Source organism: Entelurus aequoreus, linkage group LG10 (genome assembly GCF_033978785.1).
Source record: "Entelurus aequoreus isolate RoL-2023_Sb linkage group LG10, RoL_Eaeq_v1.1, whole genome shotgun sequence".
NCBI classification, from domain to species: domain Eukaryota; kingdom Metazoa; phylum Chordata; class Actinopteri; order Syngnathiformes; family Syngnathidae; genus Entelurus; species Entelurus aequoreus.
This window is the reverse complement of record NC_084740.1, coordinates 52,073,652-52,087,138: the sequence shown is the minus strand read 5'-3', so window position 1 is coordinate 52,087,138 and position 13,487 is coordinate 52,073,652. Positions and strand designations below refer to the sequence as shown.

At 39.6% G+C, this 13,487-nt stretch overlaps 1 protein-coding gene and 1 long non-coding RNA gene across 4 annotated transcripts in view; one reads left to right on the top strand and one right to left on the bottom strand.

The window, feature by feature from the left end:
- Positions 1 to 13,487, top strand: part of LOC133658776 (cytosolic carboxypeptidase 4) — a 121,947-nt gene that overhangs the window by 71,509 nt on the left and 36,951 nt on the right. Inside the window, 5 exon segments of the mRNA XM_062061162.1 lie at positions 897 to 977; positions 5,517 to 5,530; positions 5,533 to 5,664; positions 11,432 to 11,519; positions 13,237 to 13,369. Coding sequence (XP_061917146.1) covers positions 897 to 977; positions 5,517 to 5,530; positions 5,533 to 5,664; positions 11,432 to 11,519; positions 13,237 to 13,369 — 448 coding nt within the window.
- LOC133658777 (uncharacterized) overlaps positions 1 to 13,487 on the bottom strand; it is a 36,541-nt gene that overhangs the window by 22,301 nt on the left and 753 nt on the right. Inside the window, exons 3-4 of one of the 3 annotated variants that reach the window (XR_009827525.1) lie at positions 13,097 to 13,166; positions 1,140 to 1,197 (exon numbers count right to left, since the gene is read on the bottom strand). This is a non-coding gene — a long non-coding RNA (uncharacterized LOC133658777). Of the gene's footprint in view, positions 1 to 1,139; positions 1,198 to 13,086; positions 13,167 to 13,487 lie in introns of all 3 variants that reach the window. The other 2 variants (XR_009827526.1, XR_009827524.1) reach the window with 2 other exon arrangements.

Below are 13,487 nucleotides of genomic sequence, written 5' to 3'. Positions count from 1 at the left end.
TTAGCGCTCCACCTACGCCAGCCAGCCCTCATCTGCTCATCAACACCCGTGCTCACCTGCGTTCCAGCGATCGACGGAGCGACGAAGGACTTCACCCGATCATCCGTGCGGTCGGCGGCTAGCGTCGGATAGCGCGTCTGCTATCCAAGTCAAAGTCCTCCTGGTTGTGTTGCTACAGCCAGCCGCTAATACACCGATCCCACCTACAACTTTCTTCTTTGCAGTCTCCATTGTTCATTGAACAAATTGCAAAAGATTCACCAACACAGATGTCCAGAATACTGTGGATTTTTTAGATAAAAACAGAGCTTTTTTGTATTGGATTCAATGGTGTCCCAATACTTCCGTTTAACTATTGACGTCACGCGCATACGTCATCATACATAGATGTTTTCAACCGGAAGTTTAGCGGGAAATTTAAAATTGCACTTTATAAGTTAACCCGGCCGTATTGGCATGTGTTGTTATGTTAAGATTTCATCATTGATATATAAACTATCAGACTGCGTGGTCTGTAGTAGTGGCTTTCAGTAGGCCTTTAAGCTCATTACGCAGTAAGTTTAATGATGCGGATACGTATGTTACTGGATACTTTTCTAACACATAGACTTTGTATGTAAGTAATATGAAACATGTTTTTGTTTTTTTTTGCTGTGATCCAGCCAATATCAATATCAGATCCGGACACCCCTAATAAAATTATTATGGTAAATAATAAGTAGGAATAAAAGTACTCAGCAAAGGTTGAATCGAGACAACTGGACTTCTAAAAAACTGAATAACATCTTCAACAAAGAAGAAGAGCCAAGTTACCTCGATTCCACCCTTGCTGAGTACACGAGCTGCATGACTGAGAATCTACACAGACAGAATCAGTACTTTCTCTCTTTTTATAGATCACCTGACATGCCAGATTCTTTGAGATTTTTTTCAAGGTTCGAATGTGGAAACCTCAGAAAGGCCATTCAGGTTCGCAGGTACAGTACTCCCAAGTTTGAAGTAGTAAAATATTGATTGTTTCAGTTCAGAATGTAGAAAGAACAAGCAAGTAAAAACTGCAACATGCTGATTTTGTTGGTCAGTTGGGAATACATGACAAAAGGAATACAAATGACTTGTATAGAATCCATTCAACTCACTTGTAACGTAATGTTCTAAATCAGGGGTGTCCAAACTTTTTCCACTGAGGGCCGCACACTGAAAAATCAAAGCAAGCGGGGGCCATTTTTAATATTTTTTTATTTTAAAAACCAATACAATATATGTATAAAAATATACATTAAGGCCTCCAGTCAGGCTTGATCCCGGGGACTCCAAAGGGTTTTGGTCCAAAAAATATTTAAAATGTGTCATTATTCAGTATTATTATCTCTAGATCAACATTAGGTCTATCTGTCAATATAACATTTTTAAAGGTTTAAGTCGTATGCTCTTTTTGTCAAAGAAAACCCTGTTTTTTTATGAAAAAAACACAAAATATGCAATATTTTTACACAATAAAATTTTTAAGAGGAATATTTGAGATTATATAATAATTGGAGCCTTAAAAAGGTCAATAACTCATAACACCATTATTATTTTTTGAGCAATGACACTTAAAAACAAATCACACAAAAATTATTGGGGATCCAAAAGGGTCCTACTCATTAAAGTGTTAAAAAATAAATTATACATTTTTTTTACAGTTTACTTTTAACACAATAATCCCGAGATCAACTTCAGATCTATCCGTCAATTATACGTTGTATTGTTGTTTATGTTTTTTGTTCGTTTTAGGCCCTTCTTTAAAAAAAAAAAAAAAAAAAAAGCTCAATTTTTTATATGGCAAACACAAAATATGCAACATTTTCCCAAAAAAATATCTCAAAGTGCAATATTTAATGTGACATAATTGGACCCTCGGATAGGTCAATAATTCATAATAACATTGATTTTGATTCATTATTATTTTTTAAAGAAAAAAACAGCCTGCATGGCAGCTTTGTGTTATTAGAGTAAACATTCCAACATTTTCTTGTTACATTTCACCTGTTTGCTCTTTCATACCACTTTTTATGTTTTTAATTTTTTTAATCATATTTTAAAATGGGCCGTGGGGCCATTAAAAAATGACCTGCGGGCTGCAAATGGCCCCCGGGCCGCACTTTGGACATCCCTGTTCTAAATAGAGCTGTCATGGGATTATTTCCACAATCACATAAATTATTGCATTAATCATTAATAAATTATTGCATTAATCATTAATCAACCTTATATAAGTGTTATAATAAAGGCAACACATGATGAAAGTGTCTATATTAGCTATATTAGCCTACTATCAAAGGCTGACGCAAATCTTTGTTGACAGAAATGTTGTATTTTAATTTTTATTCTTCAAATTTTTGAAACATTGGAAATCATTAGTAAAATGGAGGCTTCTCACAGGATGAGATAACTTCTAGAAATGACTGGCTCAGAATGGCCAAAGGTATAGATGTGTGTGTCCAAGTTTTAGGAAACGGCAGGCTGTCTTCTTCTAATGGATGTTTTTACAATCTTTGCAAGCTGGAACAACATGGCACACAAACAACTTTGAGAAATGCAGCCAATATTACATACAGATTATGTGTCATGAGACATGCAAATATAAATTAAATACACAGAGGAAATTAAATGAGCTCAAATATACCTACAAACGAGGCATAATGATGCAATATGTACACACAGCTAGCCTAAACAGCATGTTAGCATCGATTAGCTTGCAGTCATGGTTTGACCAAATATGCCTGATAAGCACTCCAACAAATCAATAAAAACAACAAAGCTCACTTTTGTGCATTCACGTACAGCATAAAACATTTGGTGGACAAAATGAGACGGATAAGAAGTGGCATAAAACACGTCTTTATGTGGCAACATCGGAGAAAGTTGTAAACAAACTACGATGAGTTCAAGGATCGCTGATATTAGTAGGACAAAAGGTTGCTTGCTAAATCCTCATCAGTGAAGCATGTATAACATAAACTGTGGGATTTCTAACAATTAGGAAGGTTTGTGTCATGTTTGTTCTCCTACAGAAAATACATTAAGACAAAAAATGTTTTTTTTCTTTATCTTTTTCCATTTTCACACATCTCTGAAAGAGAGAGGCGGCGCTAAAGAGCCGCGGGTTGCTGACCCCCATACTAAGGTCATCTGCATACATTGCCACAATAATTTTCCTTATCATTGAACCACAACAAGTTTAAAAAAACATCTGAACGCTGAACCCGTTTGTGAGGCGGCCTCTATCAAAAACGCTCCTAGTACATCGACAGCCATCAGGGAAGTATACGATAGTCAACTGCTATTCATTGTAATTATTCAAAAAGTGTGCTTAATCTGATTTAAAGGCCTACTGAAATGAAATGTTCTTATTTAAAACGGAGATAGCAGATCCATTCTATGTGTCATACTTGATCATTTCGCGATATTGCCATATTTTTGCTGAAAGGATTTAGTAGAGAACATCGACGATAAAGTTTTGGTCGTTGATAAAAAAAACTCTTGCCTGTACCGGAAGTAGCGTGACGTCACAGGTTGAAGGGCTCCTCACATCTGCACATTGTTTACACCAGCAGCGAGAGCGATTCGGACCGAGAAAGCGACGATTACCCCATTAATTTGAGCGAGGATGAAAGATTCGTGGATGAGGAACATGAGAGCGAAGGACTAGAGTGCAGTGCAGGACATATATTTTTTCGCTCTGACCGTAACTTAGGTACAAGGGCTCATTGGATTCCACACTTTCTCCTTTTTCTATTGTGGATCACGGATTTGTATTTTAAACCACCTCGGATACTATATCCTCTTGAAAATGAGAGTCGAGAACGCGAAATGGAGATTCACAGTGACTTTTATCTCCATGACAATACATCGGCGAAGCACTTTAGCTACGGAGCTAACGTAATAGCATCGGGCTTAAATGCAGCTAGAAACAAAATAAATAAACCCCTGACTGGAAGGAATAGACAGAAAATCAACAATACTATTAAACCATGGACCTGTAACTACACGGTTAATGCTTTCCAGCCGGGCGAAGCTTAACAATGCTGTTGCTAACTACGCCATTGGAGCTAACTTAGCTACGGGACCTCATCAGAGCTATGATAAAAACATTAGCGTTCCACCTACACCAGCCCTCATCTGCTCATCAACACCCGTGCTCACCTGCGTTCCAGCGATCGACGGAGCGACGAAGGACTTCACCCCATCATAGATGCGGTCGGCGGCTAGCGTCGGATAGCGCGTCTGCTATCCATGTCAGAGTCCTCCTGGTTGTGTTGCTGTAGTCTGCCGCTAATACACCAATCCCACCTACAGCTTTCTTCTTTGCAGTCTTCATTGTTCATTAAATAAATTGCAAAAGATTCACCAACACAGATGTCCAGAATACTGTGGAATTTTGCGATGAAAACAGAGCTTTTTGTATTGGACACAATGGTGTCCGAATACTTCCGTTTCAACCATTGACGTCACGCGCATACGTCATCATACATAGACGTTTTCAACCAGAAGTTTCGCGGGAAATTTAAAACGTCACTTTATAGTTAACCCGGCCGTATTGGCATGTGTTGCAATGTTAAGATTTCATCATTGATATATAAACTGTCAGACTGCGTGGTCGGTAGTAGTGGCTTTCAGTAGGCCTTTAATACAACAATAACCTTAGCGCCATAGGGGACTGGGACTAGGTCTGAGCTGTGCGACAGGACGACAATTGTGCTATTTGAGAAATAAAGAGTTAAAATATTGTTATACGTAGTTCTTCCCACTTTGTCTACACAATAAACAAACATAAGTTCTAATTTTAAAGCTAATATGTTGCTGTTTGGCCAAAATGTGCGGGGAAGTTGCGGGCATCGGACAAAGTTGCGAGGTTGCGTATAATTTGCGGGATTTGGTTGAGTTTGTGTGAATCAGCACAATCGCAACTTAGCAAATTGCTGGATGGTCTGGCTTTTATCCATTTCAGTCAGGAAATGTGGGTTCAAATATTCTCCTCAGATGGGGTAGGCTCAAAATAGCGAGTGCTCCTAACGAGAATAAGCAATATAGAACGGGGATCAATGCATGTCATGACAAATCTTTACTGTTATTCTCAATGCTAAATGAACAAAACCTAGAAAACAAATGTGAAGATCTATTATTCCTTTACAGTCTAAAATCGTGACACAGGTTGTTTTTTTCCGTTCCCATGTTATTCATTCTTCTTATTCATCTCAGCTAACATCTCTGAAAATGAGTGAAGACTGTTTCATGTGGCACCTCTGTTCATGTGGAGGCTACAGGTGATTGGACTCCTCAACACATTAAAACATCATCAAAACAGTCAGCTAACAACTTTCTCTATTCCGAAAAATGTCCCTTTCCCCGTAACCCTATATTTTCCATAAAGCATTTTAGTTCAGCTTCAGCTCTTCAACAATTACACACCATTTGTACAGAAATTGCCTTTAATGGTAATTTGTGCTGACGTGATTTCCTTTTCTCTACAGATATGAATATGACCTCATTTGAATGCAGATGCCAACTGTAGCCAGCACACTCAGTGGTTCTACTTTGAAGTCAGTAACATGGTGCCTGGTGTTCCCTATCGTTTTAACATCATCAACTGTGAGAAGAGCAACAGCCAATTCAATTATGGTGAGAACACTTTGTGAGGCTGAAAATAATTAAAAACCGCATTTTAATTCAAAGTCTGTTCATCAGCTCATTAAAAGTTGTATGACCATTGCCTTTAAAAGTTTAAATATGTGCTAAAATGTGCCTTTCATGTCAGTGACTATGTTTACATACACTCAATATTCTAGGTTAAGGTTCATATTCTCGTTGATTGATTGATGAAGTTTTATTAGTAGATTGCACAATGAAGTACATATTCCGTACAATTGACCACTAAATGGTAACACCGAATAAGTTTTCAACTTGTCTTAAGTCGGGGTCCACTTTAAGACAAGACGTGTTTGTCTCCCCAAGCATTAAGTAAGGATCTGCCGAATGATCGGCCAATTTCTTGAAAAACTATGTAATCGCCATTCCCAATTAATGCCTTTTGGTCTGATGAATGCTGATCTCCTTTTGCTAATACATAAATAAATTTAAACAGTTACAGGCCAAAAGTTTAGACACCTTCTTATTCAATGTGTTTTCTTTATTTTCATGACTATTTACATTGTAGATTGTCACTGAAGGCATCAAAACTATGACACCTGTGAAGTGAAAAACCATTTCAGGTGTACTACCTCTTGAAGCTCATCGAGAGAATGCCAGAGTGTGCGAAGCAGTGATGAGAGCAAAGGGTGGCTTTTTGAAAAAAAGAAGAAAAAAAACAGAATACAAAACATGTTTTCAGTTATTTCACCTTTTTTTGTTAAAGGCCTACTGAAATGAAATGTTTTTATTCAAACGGGGATAGCAGATCCATTCTATGTGTCATACTTGATCATTTTGCGATATTGCCACATTTTTTGCTGAAAGCATTTAGTAGAGAACATCGACGATAAAGTTTGCAACTTTGGTCGCTGATAAAAAAAGCCTTGCCTGTACCGGAAGTAGCTTGACGTCGCAGGTTGAAAGGCTCCTCACATTTCCCATTGTTTACACCAGCAGCGAGAGCGATTCGGACCGAGAAAGCGACGATTACCCCATTAATTTGAGCCAGGATGAAAGATTCGTGGATGAGGAAAGTGAGAGTGAAGGACTACAGTGCAGTGCAGGACGCATCTTTTTTCACTCTGACCGTAACTTAGGTACAAGGGCTCATTGGATTCCACACTCTCTCCTTTTTCTAGTGTGGATCACGGATTTGTATTTTAAACCACCTCGGATACTATATCCTCTTGGAAATGAGAGTCGAGAACGCGAAATGGACATTCACAGTGACTTTTATCTCCACGACAATACATCGGCGAAGCTCTTTAGCTACTGAGCTAACGTGATAGCATCGGGCTCAAATGCAGATAGAAACAAAATAAATAAATCCCTGACTGGAAGGATAGACAGAAGATCAACAATACTATTAAACCATGGACATTTAAATACACGGTTAATAATTTCCAGCTTGGCGAAGCTTAACAATGCTGTTGCTAACGACGCCATTAAAGCTAACTTAGCAACGGGACCTCACAGAGCTATGATAAAAACATTAGTGCACCACCTACGCCAGCCAGCCCTCATCTGCTCATCAACACCCGTGCTCACCTGCGTTCCAGCGATCGACAGAAGGACGAAGGACTTCACCCGATCTTCCGTGCGGTCGGCGGCTAGCGTCGGCTAGCGCGTCTGCTATCCAAGTCAAAGTCCTCCTGGTTGTGTTGCTGCAGCCAGCCGCTAATACACCGATCCCACCTACAACTTTCTTCTTTGCAGTCTCCATTGTTCATTAAACAAATTGCAAAAGATTCACCAACACAGATGTCCAGAATACTGTGGAATTTTGCGATGAAAACAGAGCTTTTTGTATTGTGATACAATGTGTCCGAATACTTCCGCTTCAACGATTGACGTCACGCGCATACGTCATCATCCATAGACGTTTTCAACCGGAAGTTTCCCGGGAAATTTAAAATTGCACTTTATAAGTTAACCCGGCCGTATTGGCATGTGTTGCAATGTTAAGATTTCATCATTGACATATAAACTATCAGACTGTGTGGTCGGTAGTAGTGGCTTTCAGTAGGCCTTCAACATGTGTGCAATTATGAAATTAAAGGAATGCTAAACGGCATAAATAACGTTGAGCTACACACTAACGGTGACGTCACTAATGGTGTGTATCTTCCTGGTCTTGTCGGTGGCGTCACGTGTGAGTCAGTTGATTGACAGCCAATCACGGGACGTTTTATACAACTAAACTTTTCACTTCCACTTTACTGTGATTCATATCCATGTTTATTTCTGGTTTAGTTGCTTGCTGTGCATACTTATCTGCTCGTTCGTTATTCACAACTCCTGCGTTAGCCGGGAACCCAGAGAAATGTAAGCACACTTCTAGCTTTATTTTTATTTATTTATTTAGATTGTCGGAACTATTTCATATATTATATTCTGTCTTGTTTCAAAAACTATGTTTCCTATGTTAATTAATGCATTTATGGAGTCCGAGCACACAACTTCACTTGCTTCATTTTCCTCTTTCTAATAAACTTGCATGTAAATTGCTATTAATTCCCCCGTAAAAAATAATAATTTTTGCTATTTTTTTTTATTCAAAACTATTCCTATTGGGATAACTGCTAAAATGTCTACTTTATTATTTATAGATTTAGATGCATCTGTATATATTTTGACATATTCTGAATAATTTTCCTCAATAATAGTTTCTATCTGTTAATGATTTAAACTTAGATTCTTCAATGATTGCATATCCACATCTAGGATGCCATACATCCGCTGCGGTATGCCAGGAATTACAAAACCCAAAACCAGTGAAGTCGGCAAGTTGTGTAATTCGTAAATAAAAACAGAATGTAATGATTTGCAAATCCTTTTCAACTTATATTCAATTGAATAGACTGCAAAGACAAGATATTTCATGTTCCAACTGAGAAACTGAATGTTTTTTTGTAAGTAATCATTAACTTGGAATTTCATGGCTGCAACACATTGCAAAGGTTTTGGCACAGTGGCATTTTCACCACTGTGTTACATGGCCTTTCCTTTTAACAACACTCAGTTAACGTTTGGGAACTGAGACCAATTTTTAATATTTTAGGCTTCATAATGCGCCACACATTTTCAATGGGAGACAGGTCTGGACTACAGGCAGGTCAGTTTAGTACCCGCACTCTTTTACTATAAAGCCACGCTGTTGTAACACGTGGCTTGGCATTGTCTTGCTGAAATAAGCAGGGGCGTCCATGGTAACGTTGCTTGAATGGCAACATATGTTGCTCCAACAGCTGGATGTACCTTTCAGCATTAATGGCGCCTTCACGGATGTGTAAGTTACCCATGTCTTGGGCACTAATACACCCCCATACCATCACAGATGCTGGCTTTTACACTTTGACCCTATAACAATCCGGAACTTTTCCTCTTTGGTCCGCAGGACACAATGTCCACAGTTTTCAAAAACAATTTGAAATGTGGACTCGTCAGACCACTTTTCCACTTTGTATCTGTCCATCTTGGATGAGCTCGGGCCCAGCGAAGCCGGCTGTGTGTCTGGGTGTTGTTGATAAATGGCTTTGGCTTTGCAAAGGAGTGTTTTAACTTGCACTTACAGATGTAGCGACCAACTGTAGCTACTGACAGCAGTTTTCTGAAGTATTCCTGAGCCCATGTGGTGATATCCTTTACACACTGATGTCAGTTTTTGATGCTGTACCGCCTGAGGGATCCAAGGTCACGGGCTTAGCTGCTTACGTGCAGTGATTTCTCCAGATTCTCCGAACCTTTTGATGATATTACGGACCTTAGATGGTAAAATCCCTAAATTCTTTGCAATAGCTCTTTGAGAAATGTTGTTCTTAAACTGTTGGACAGTTTGCTCACGCATTTATTGACAAAGTGGTGACCCTCGCCCCATCCTTGTTTGTGAATGACTGATCATTTCATGGAAGCTGCTTGTATACCCAATCATGGCACCCACCTGTTCCCAATTAGTCTGTTCACCTGTGGGATGTTCCAAATAAGTGTTTGATGAGCATTTCTCAACTTTCTCAGTCTTTTTCGCCACTTGTGCCAGCTTTTTTGAAACATGTTGCAGGCATCAAATTCCAAATGAGCTAATATTTGCAAAAAATAACAAGTTTTCCCATTTCGAACGTTAAGTATCTTGTCTTTGCAGTCAATTCAATTGAATATAGATTGAAAAGGATTTGCATATCATTGCATTCTGTTTTTATTTACAATTCACACAACGTGACAACTTCACTAGTTCTGAGGTTTATAGTATATTATCACCAATTTGATCTTTTTTGCACATATTTCGTGTCCAATCCAAAAGTTATAAATGTTTTATTTTCATTTTCTGAGCAGATTAGTAATACTTGAAGGTGTCCCGCCACCATCTCCTTCCATCTCAATCCAGCCACAAATAAGATTATGCCTACCGCCAAATGATTCAAGTTGATACACTCACAGATGTAGCAATGTCAAGCGCCGCTGCTGGCCACCACAGCCCGCTGGCCAAAACTCAGGCGAGACCCGCCTTACGATTATTTTATATCGTGTGGTGGCTTCCGTGGTCGCTTAGATTTTGGCTTTGACTTGGATAGCAGACGCGCTATCCTACGCTAGCCGCCGACCGCATTGTGATCGGGTGAAATCCTTCGTCCTTCCGTCGATCGCTGGAACGCAGGTGAGCACGGGTGTTGATGAGCAGATGAGGGCTGGCTGGCGTAGGTGGATAGCTAATGTTTTTAGCATAGCTCTGTGAGGTCCTGTTGCTAAGTTAGCTTCAATGGCGTCGTTAGCAACAGCATTGTTAAGCTTCGCCAGGCTGGAAAGCATTAACCGTGTATTTACATGTCCATGGTTTAATAGTATTGTTGATCTTCTGTCTATCCTTCCAGTCAGGGGTTTATTTCTTTTGTTTCTATCCGCAGTTAAGCACGATGCTATCACGTTAGCTCCGAAGCTAAAGTGCTTCGCCGATGTATTGTCGTGGGGATAAAAGTCACTGTGAATGTCCATTTCGCGTTTTTGACTCTCATTTTCAAGAGGATATAGTATCCGAGGTGGTTTAAAATACAAATCCGTGATCCACAATAGAAAAAGGAGAAAGTGTGGAATCCAATGAGCCCTTGTACCGAAGTTACGGTCAGAGCGAAAAAAAGATACGTCCTGCACTGCCCTCTAGTCCTTCACTCTCACGTTCCTCATCCACGAATCTTTCATCCTGGCTCAAATTAATGGGGTAATCGTCGCTTTCTCGGTCCGAATCGCTCTCGCTGCTGGTGTAAACAATGGGTAAATGTGAGGAGCCTTTCAACCTGTGACGTCACGCTACTTCCAGTACAGGCAAAGCTTTTTTTATCAGCGACCAAAAGTTGCAAACTTTATCGTCGATGTTCTCTACTAAATCCTTTCAGCAAAAATATGGCAATATCGAGAAATGATTAAGTATGACACATAGAAAGGATCTGCTATCCCCGTTTAAATAAAAAAAATTCATTTCAGTAGGCCTTTAAAACCTTTAATACTGTTGCTAATAACCCCTTAAAGAGTAAAGCACAAAAAACAATCCTTGGTTCTCACCTCAAAATGCTCAATAATAAAAGTAATTGGTAGAGAATGAGAAAAATGATGGTGTTGGTTTTTCGATTTACAGTAATTTGGTGTAAAAGCCACCCTACCTTTTACGCTATAATTCTGGCAAATGAGCTGCAAGTTTCTTATCGCAAAATCGACAGATTTTTTACTAACTTTTTTTTTCTTAAACATGTTTTTCTTTTATGCACTACAGGAATGCAGCCAGTTCTTTACTCTGTAAGGGATGCACTAAATGGTCAACCCTGCTGGCTCAGGTCTGGGACTGACATATGTTATTTCAGGTAAGAATGAACTTTCCACAAAATCCACTAAGGCTTAATGAAGTCACCTGGACCTTTCTTGTTTGTTGAAACATTTGACTCAACCTGCGGTGTTACCCTGACCTGGGTGTCTGAGAAACTACCCAGACATACTGTATGTAACACATCCAAAGTTTACAGGGCTTTCAGGAGATGCAAATTCTGGCTAAAATTATGGGATCACCAGGCTTTGAGCATGTTCATTAAGTTGTTTATTTTGTTAAAAAAATTAAATAACAGACCTAAAATAAAATTATAGTTATTTTAAATGACAACTTTCTTTCTTTAAAGGCCTACTAAAATGAAATGTTCTTATTTAAACGGGGATAGCAGATCCATTCTATGTGTCATACTTGATCATTTCGCGATATTGCCATATTTTTGCTGAAAGGATTTAGTAGAGAACATCGACGATAAAGTGCGCAACTTTTGGTCGCTGATAAAAAAAAAGCCTTGCCTGTACAGGAAGTAGCGTGACGTCACAGGTTGAAGGGCTCCTCACATTTCCCCATTGTTTACACCAGCAGCGACAGCGATTCGGACCGAGAAAGCGACGATTACCCCATTAATTTGAGCCAGGATGAAAGATTCGTGGATGAGGAACGTGAGAGTGAAGGTCTAGAGTGCAGTGCAGGACGTATCTTTTTTCGCTCTGACCGTAACTTAGGTACAAGGGGTCATTGGATTCCACACTTTCTCCTTTTTCTATTGTGGATCACGGATTTGTATTTTAAACCACCTCGGATACTATATCCTCTTGAAAATGAGAGTCGAGAACGCGAAATGGACATTCGCAGTGACTTTTATCTCCACGACAATACATCGGCGAAGCACTTTAGCTACGGAGCTAACGTGATAGCATCGTGCTTAAATGCAGATAGAAACAAAAGAAATAAGCCCCTGACTGGAAGAATAGACAGAAGATCAACAATACTACTATCAGGAGACACCGAACCAAACACTGGACCTGTAACTACACGGTTAATGCTGTGCCGCCTGTCGAAGCCTAGCAATGCTGTTGCTAACGACGCCATTGAAGCTAACTTAGCTACGGGACCTCGTCAGAGCTATGATAAAAACATGCGCATTTCACCTACGCCAGCCCTCATCTGCTCATCAACACCTGTGCTCACCTGCATTCCAGCGATCAATGGCGCGACGAAGGACTTCACCCGATCATTGATGCGCTGTTTGTATTGGATACAATGTGTCCGAATACTTCCGCTTCAACCATTGACGTCACGCGCAAACATCATCATTCATAGACGTTTTCAACCGGAAGTGTGGCGGGAAATTTAAAATTGCACTTTATAACTTAACCCGGCCGTATTGGCATGTGTTGCAATGTTAAGATTTCATCATTGATATATAAACTATCAGACTGCGTGGTCGGTAGTAGTGGCTTTCAGTAGGCCTTTAAAGCTAGAAAGTTGCCATTTAAAATGATTATAGTTTCATGTTGCGTCTATCATATCCAAAGTCTGGTGATTCCATACATTTTCCAGGAGCTGTAGTAGTAAATGCAGAGACAAGTAGAAGCAGCACATACTGGAGCTGACCTGTTTGCTTGCCCGGCCTCTCTTTTGATGCATCTTCTGGGAGGAAAGACTTGACTGGGAGGGTTGCTCTCTATATGGTGAGAATAAACCCTGTCAACTTTCCACACTTTAACATACATGTTCTTCATTTCATCTTACAGAAACCACTTTTGTCCAGCTCGTGGCAGTCGGAGAACAACATTTTATACACTGACGTTCACCATAACCTTCAAACACAATGAAGATGTGTGTTACCTGGCCTACCATTACCCCTACACATACACTGCTCTAATGGTGAGTCACTTCATGTTTTTCACTATCCTAACAATATTTTACAATATGTCATCCAGGCATCGTTGCTATGTTGCTATGTTGAATGTGTTTCCTTTGCTGATGCTATACTGTACATACG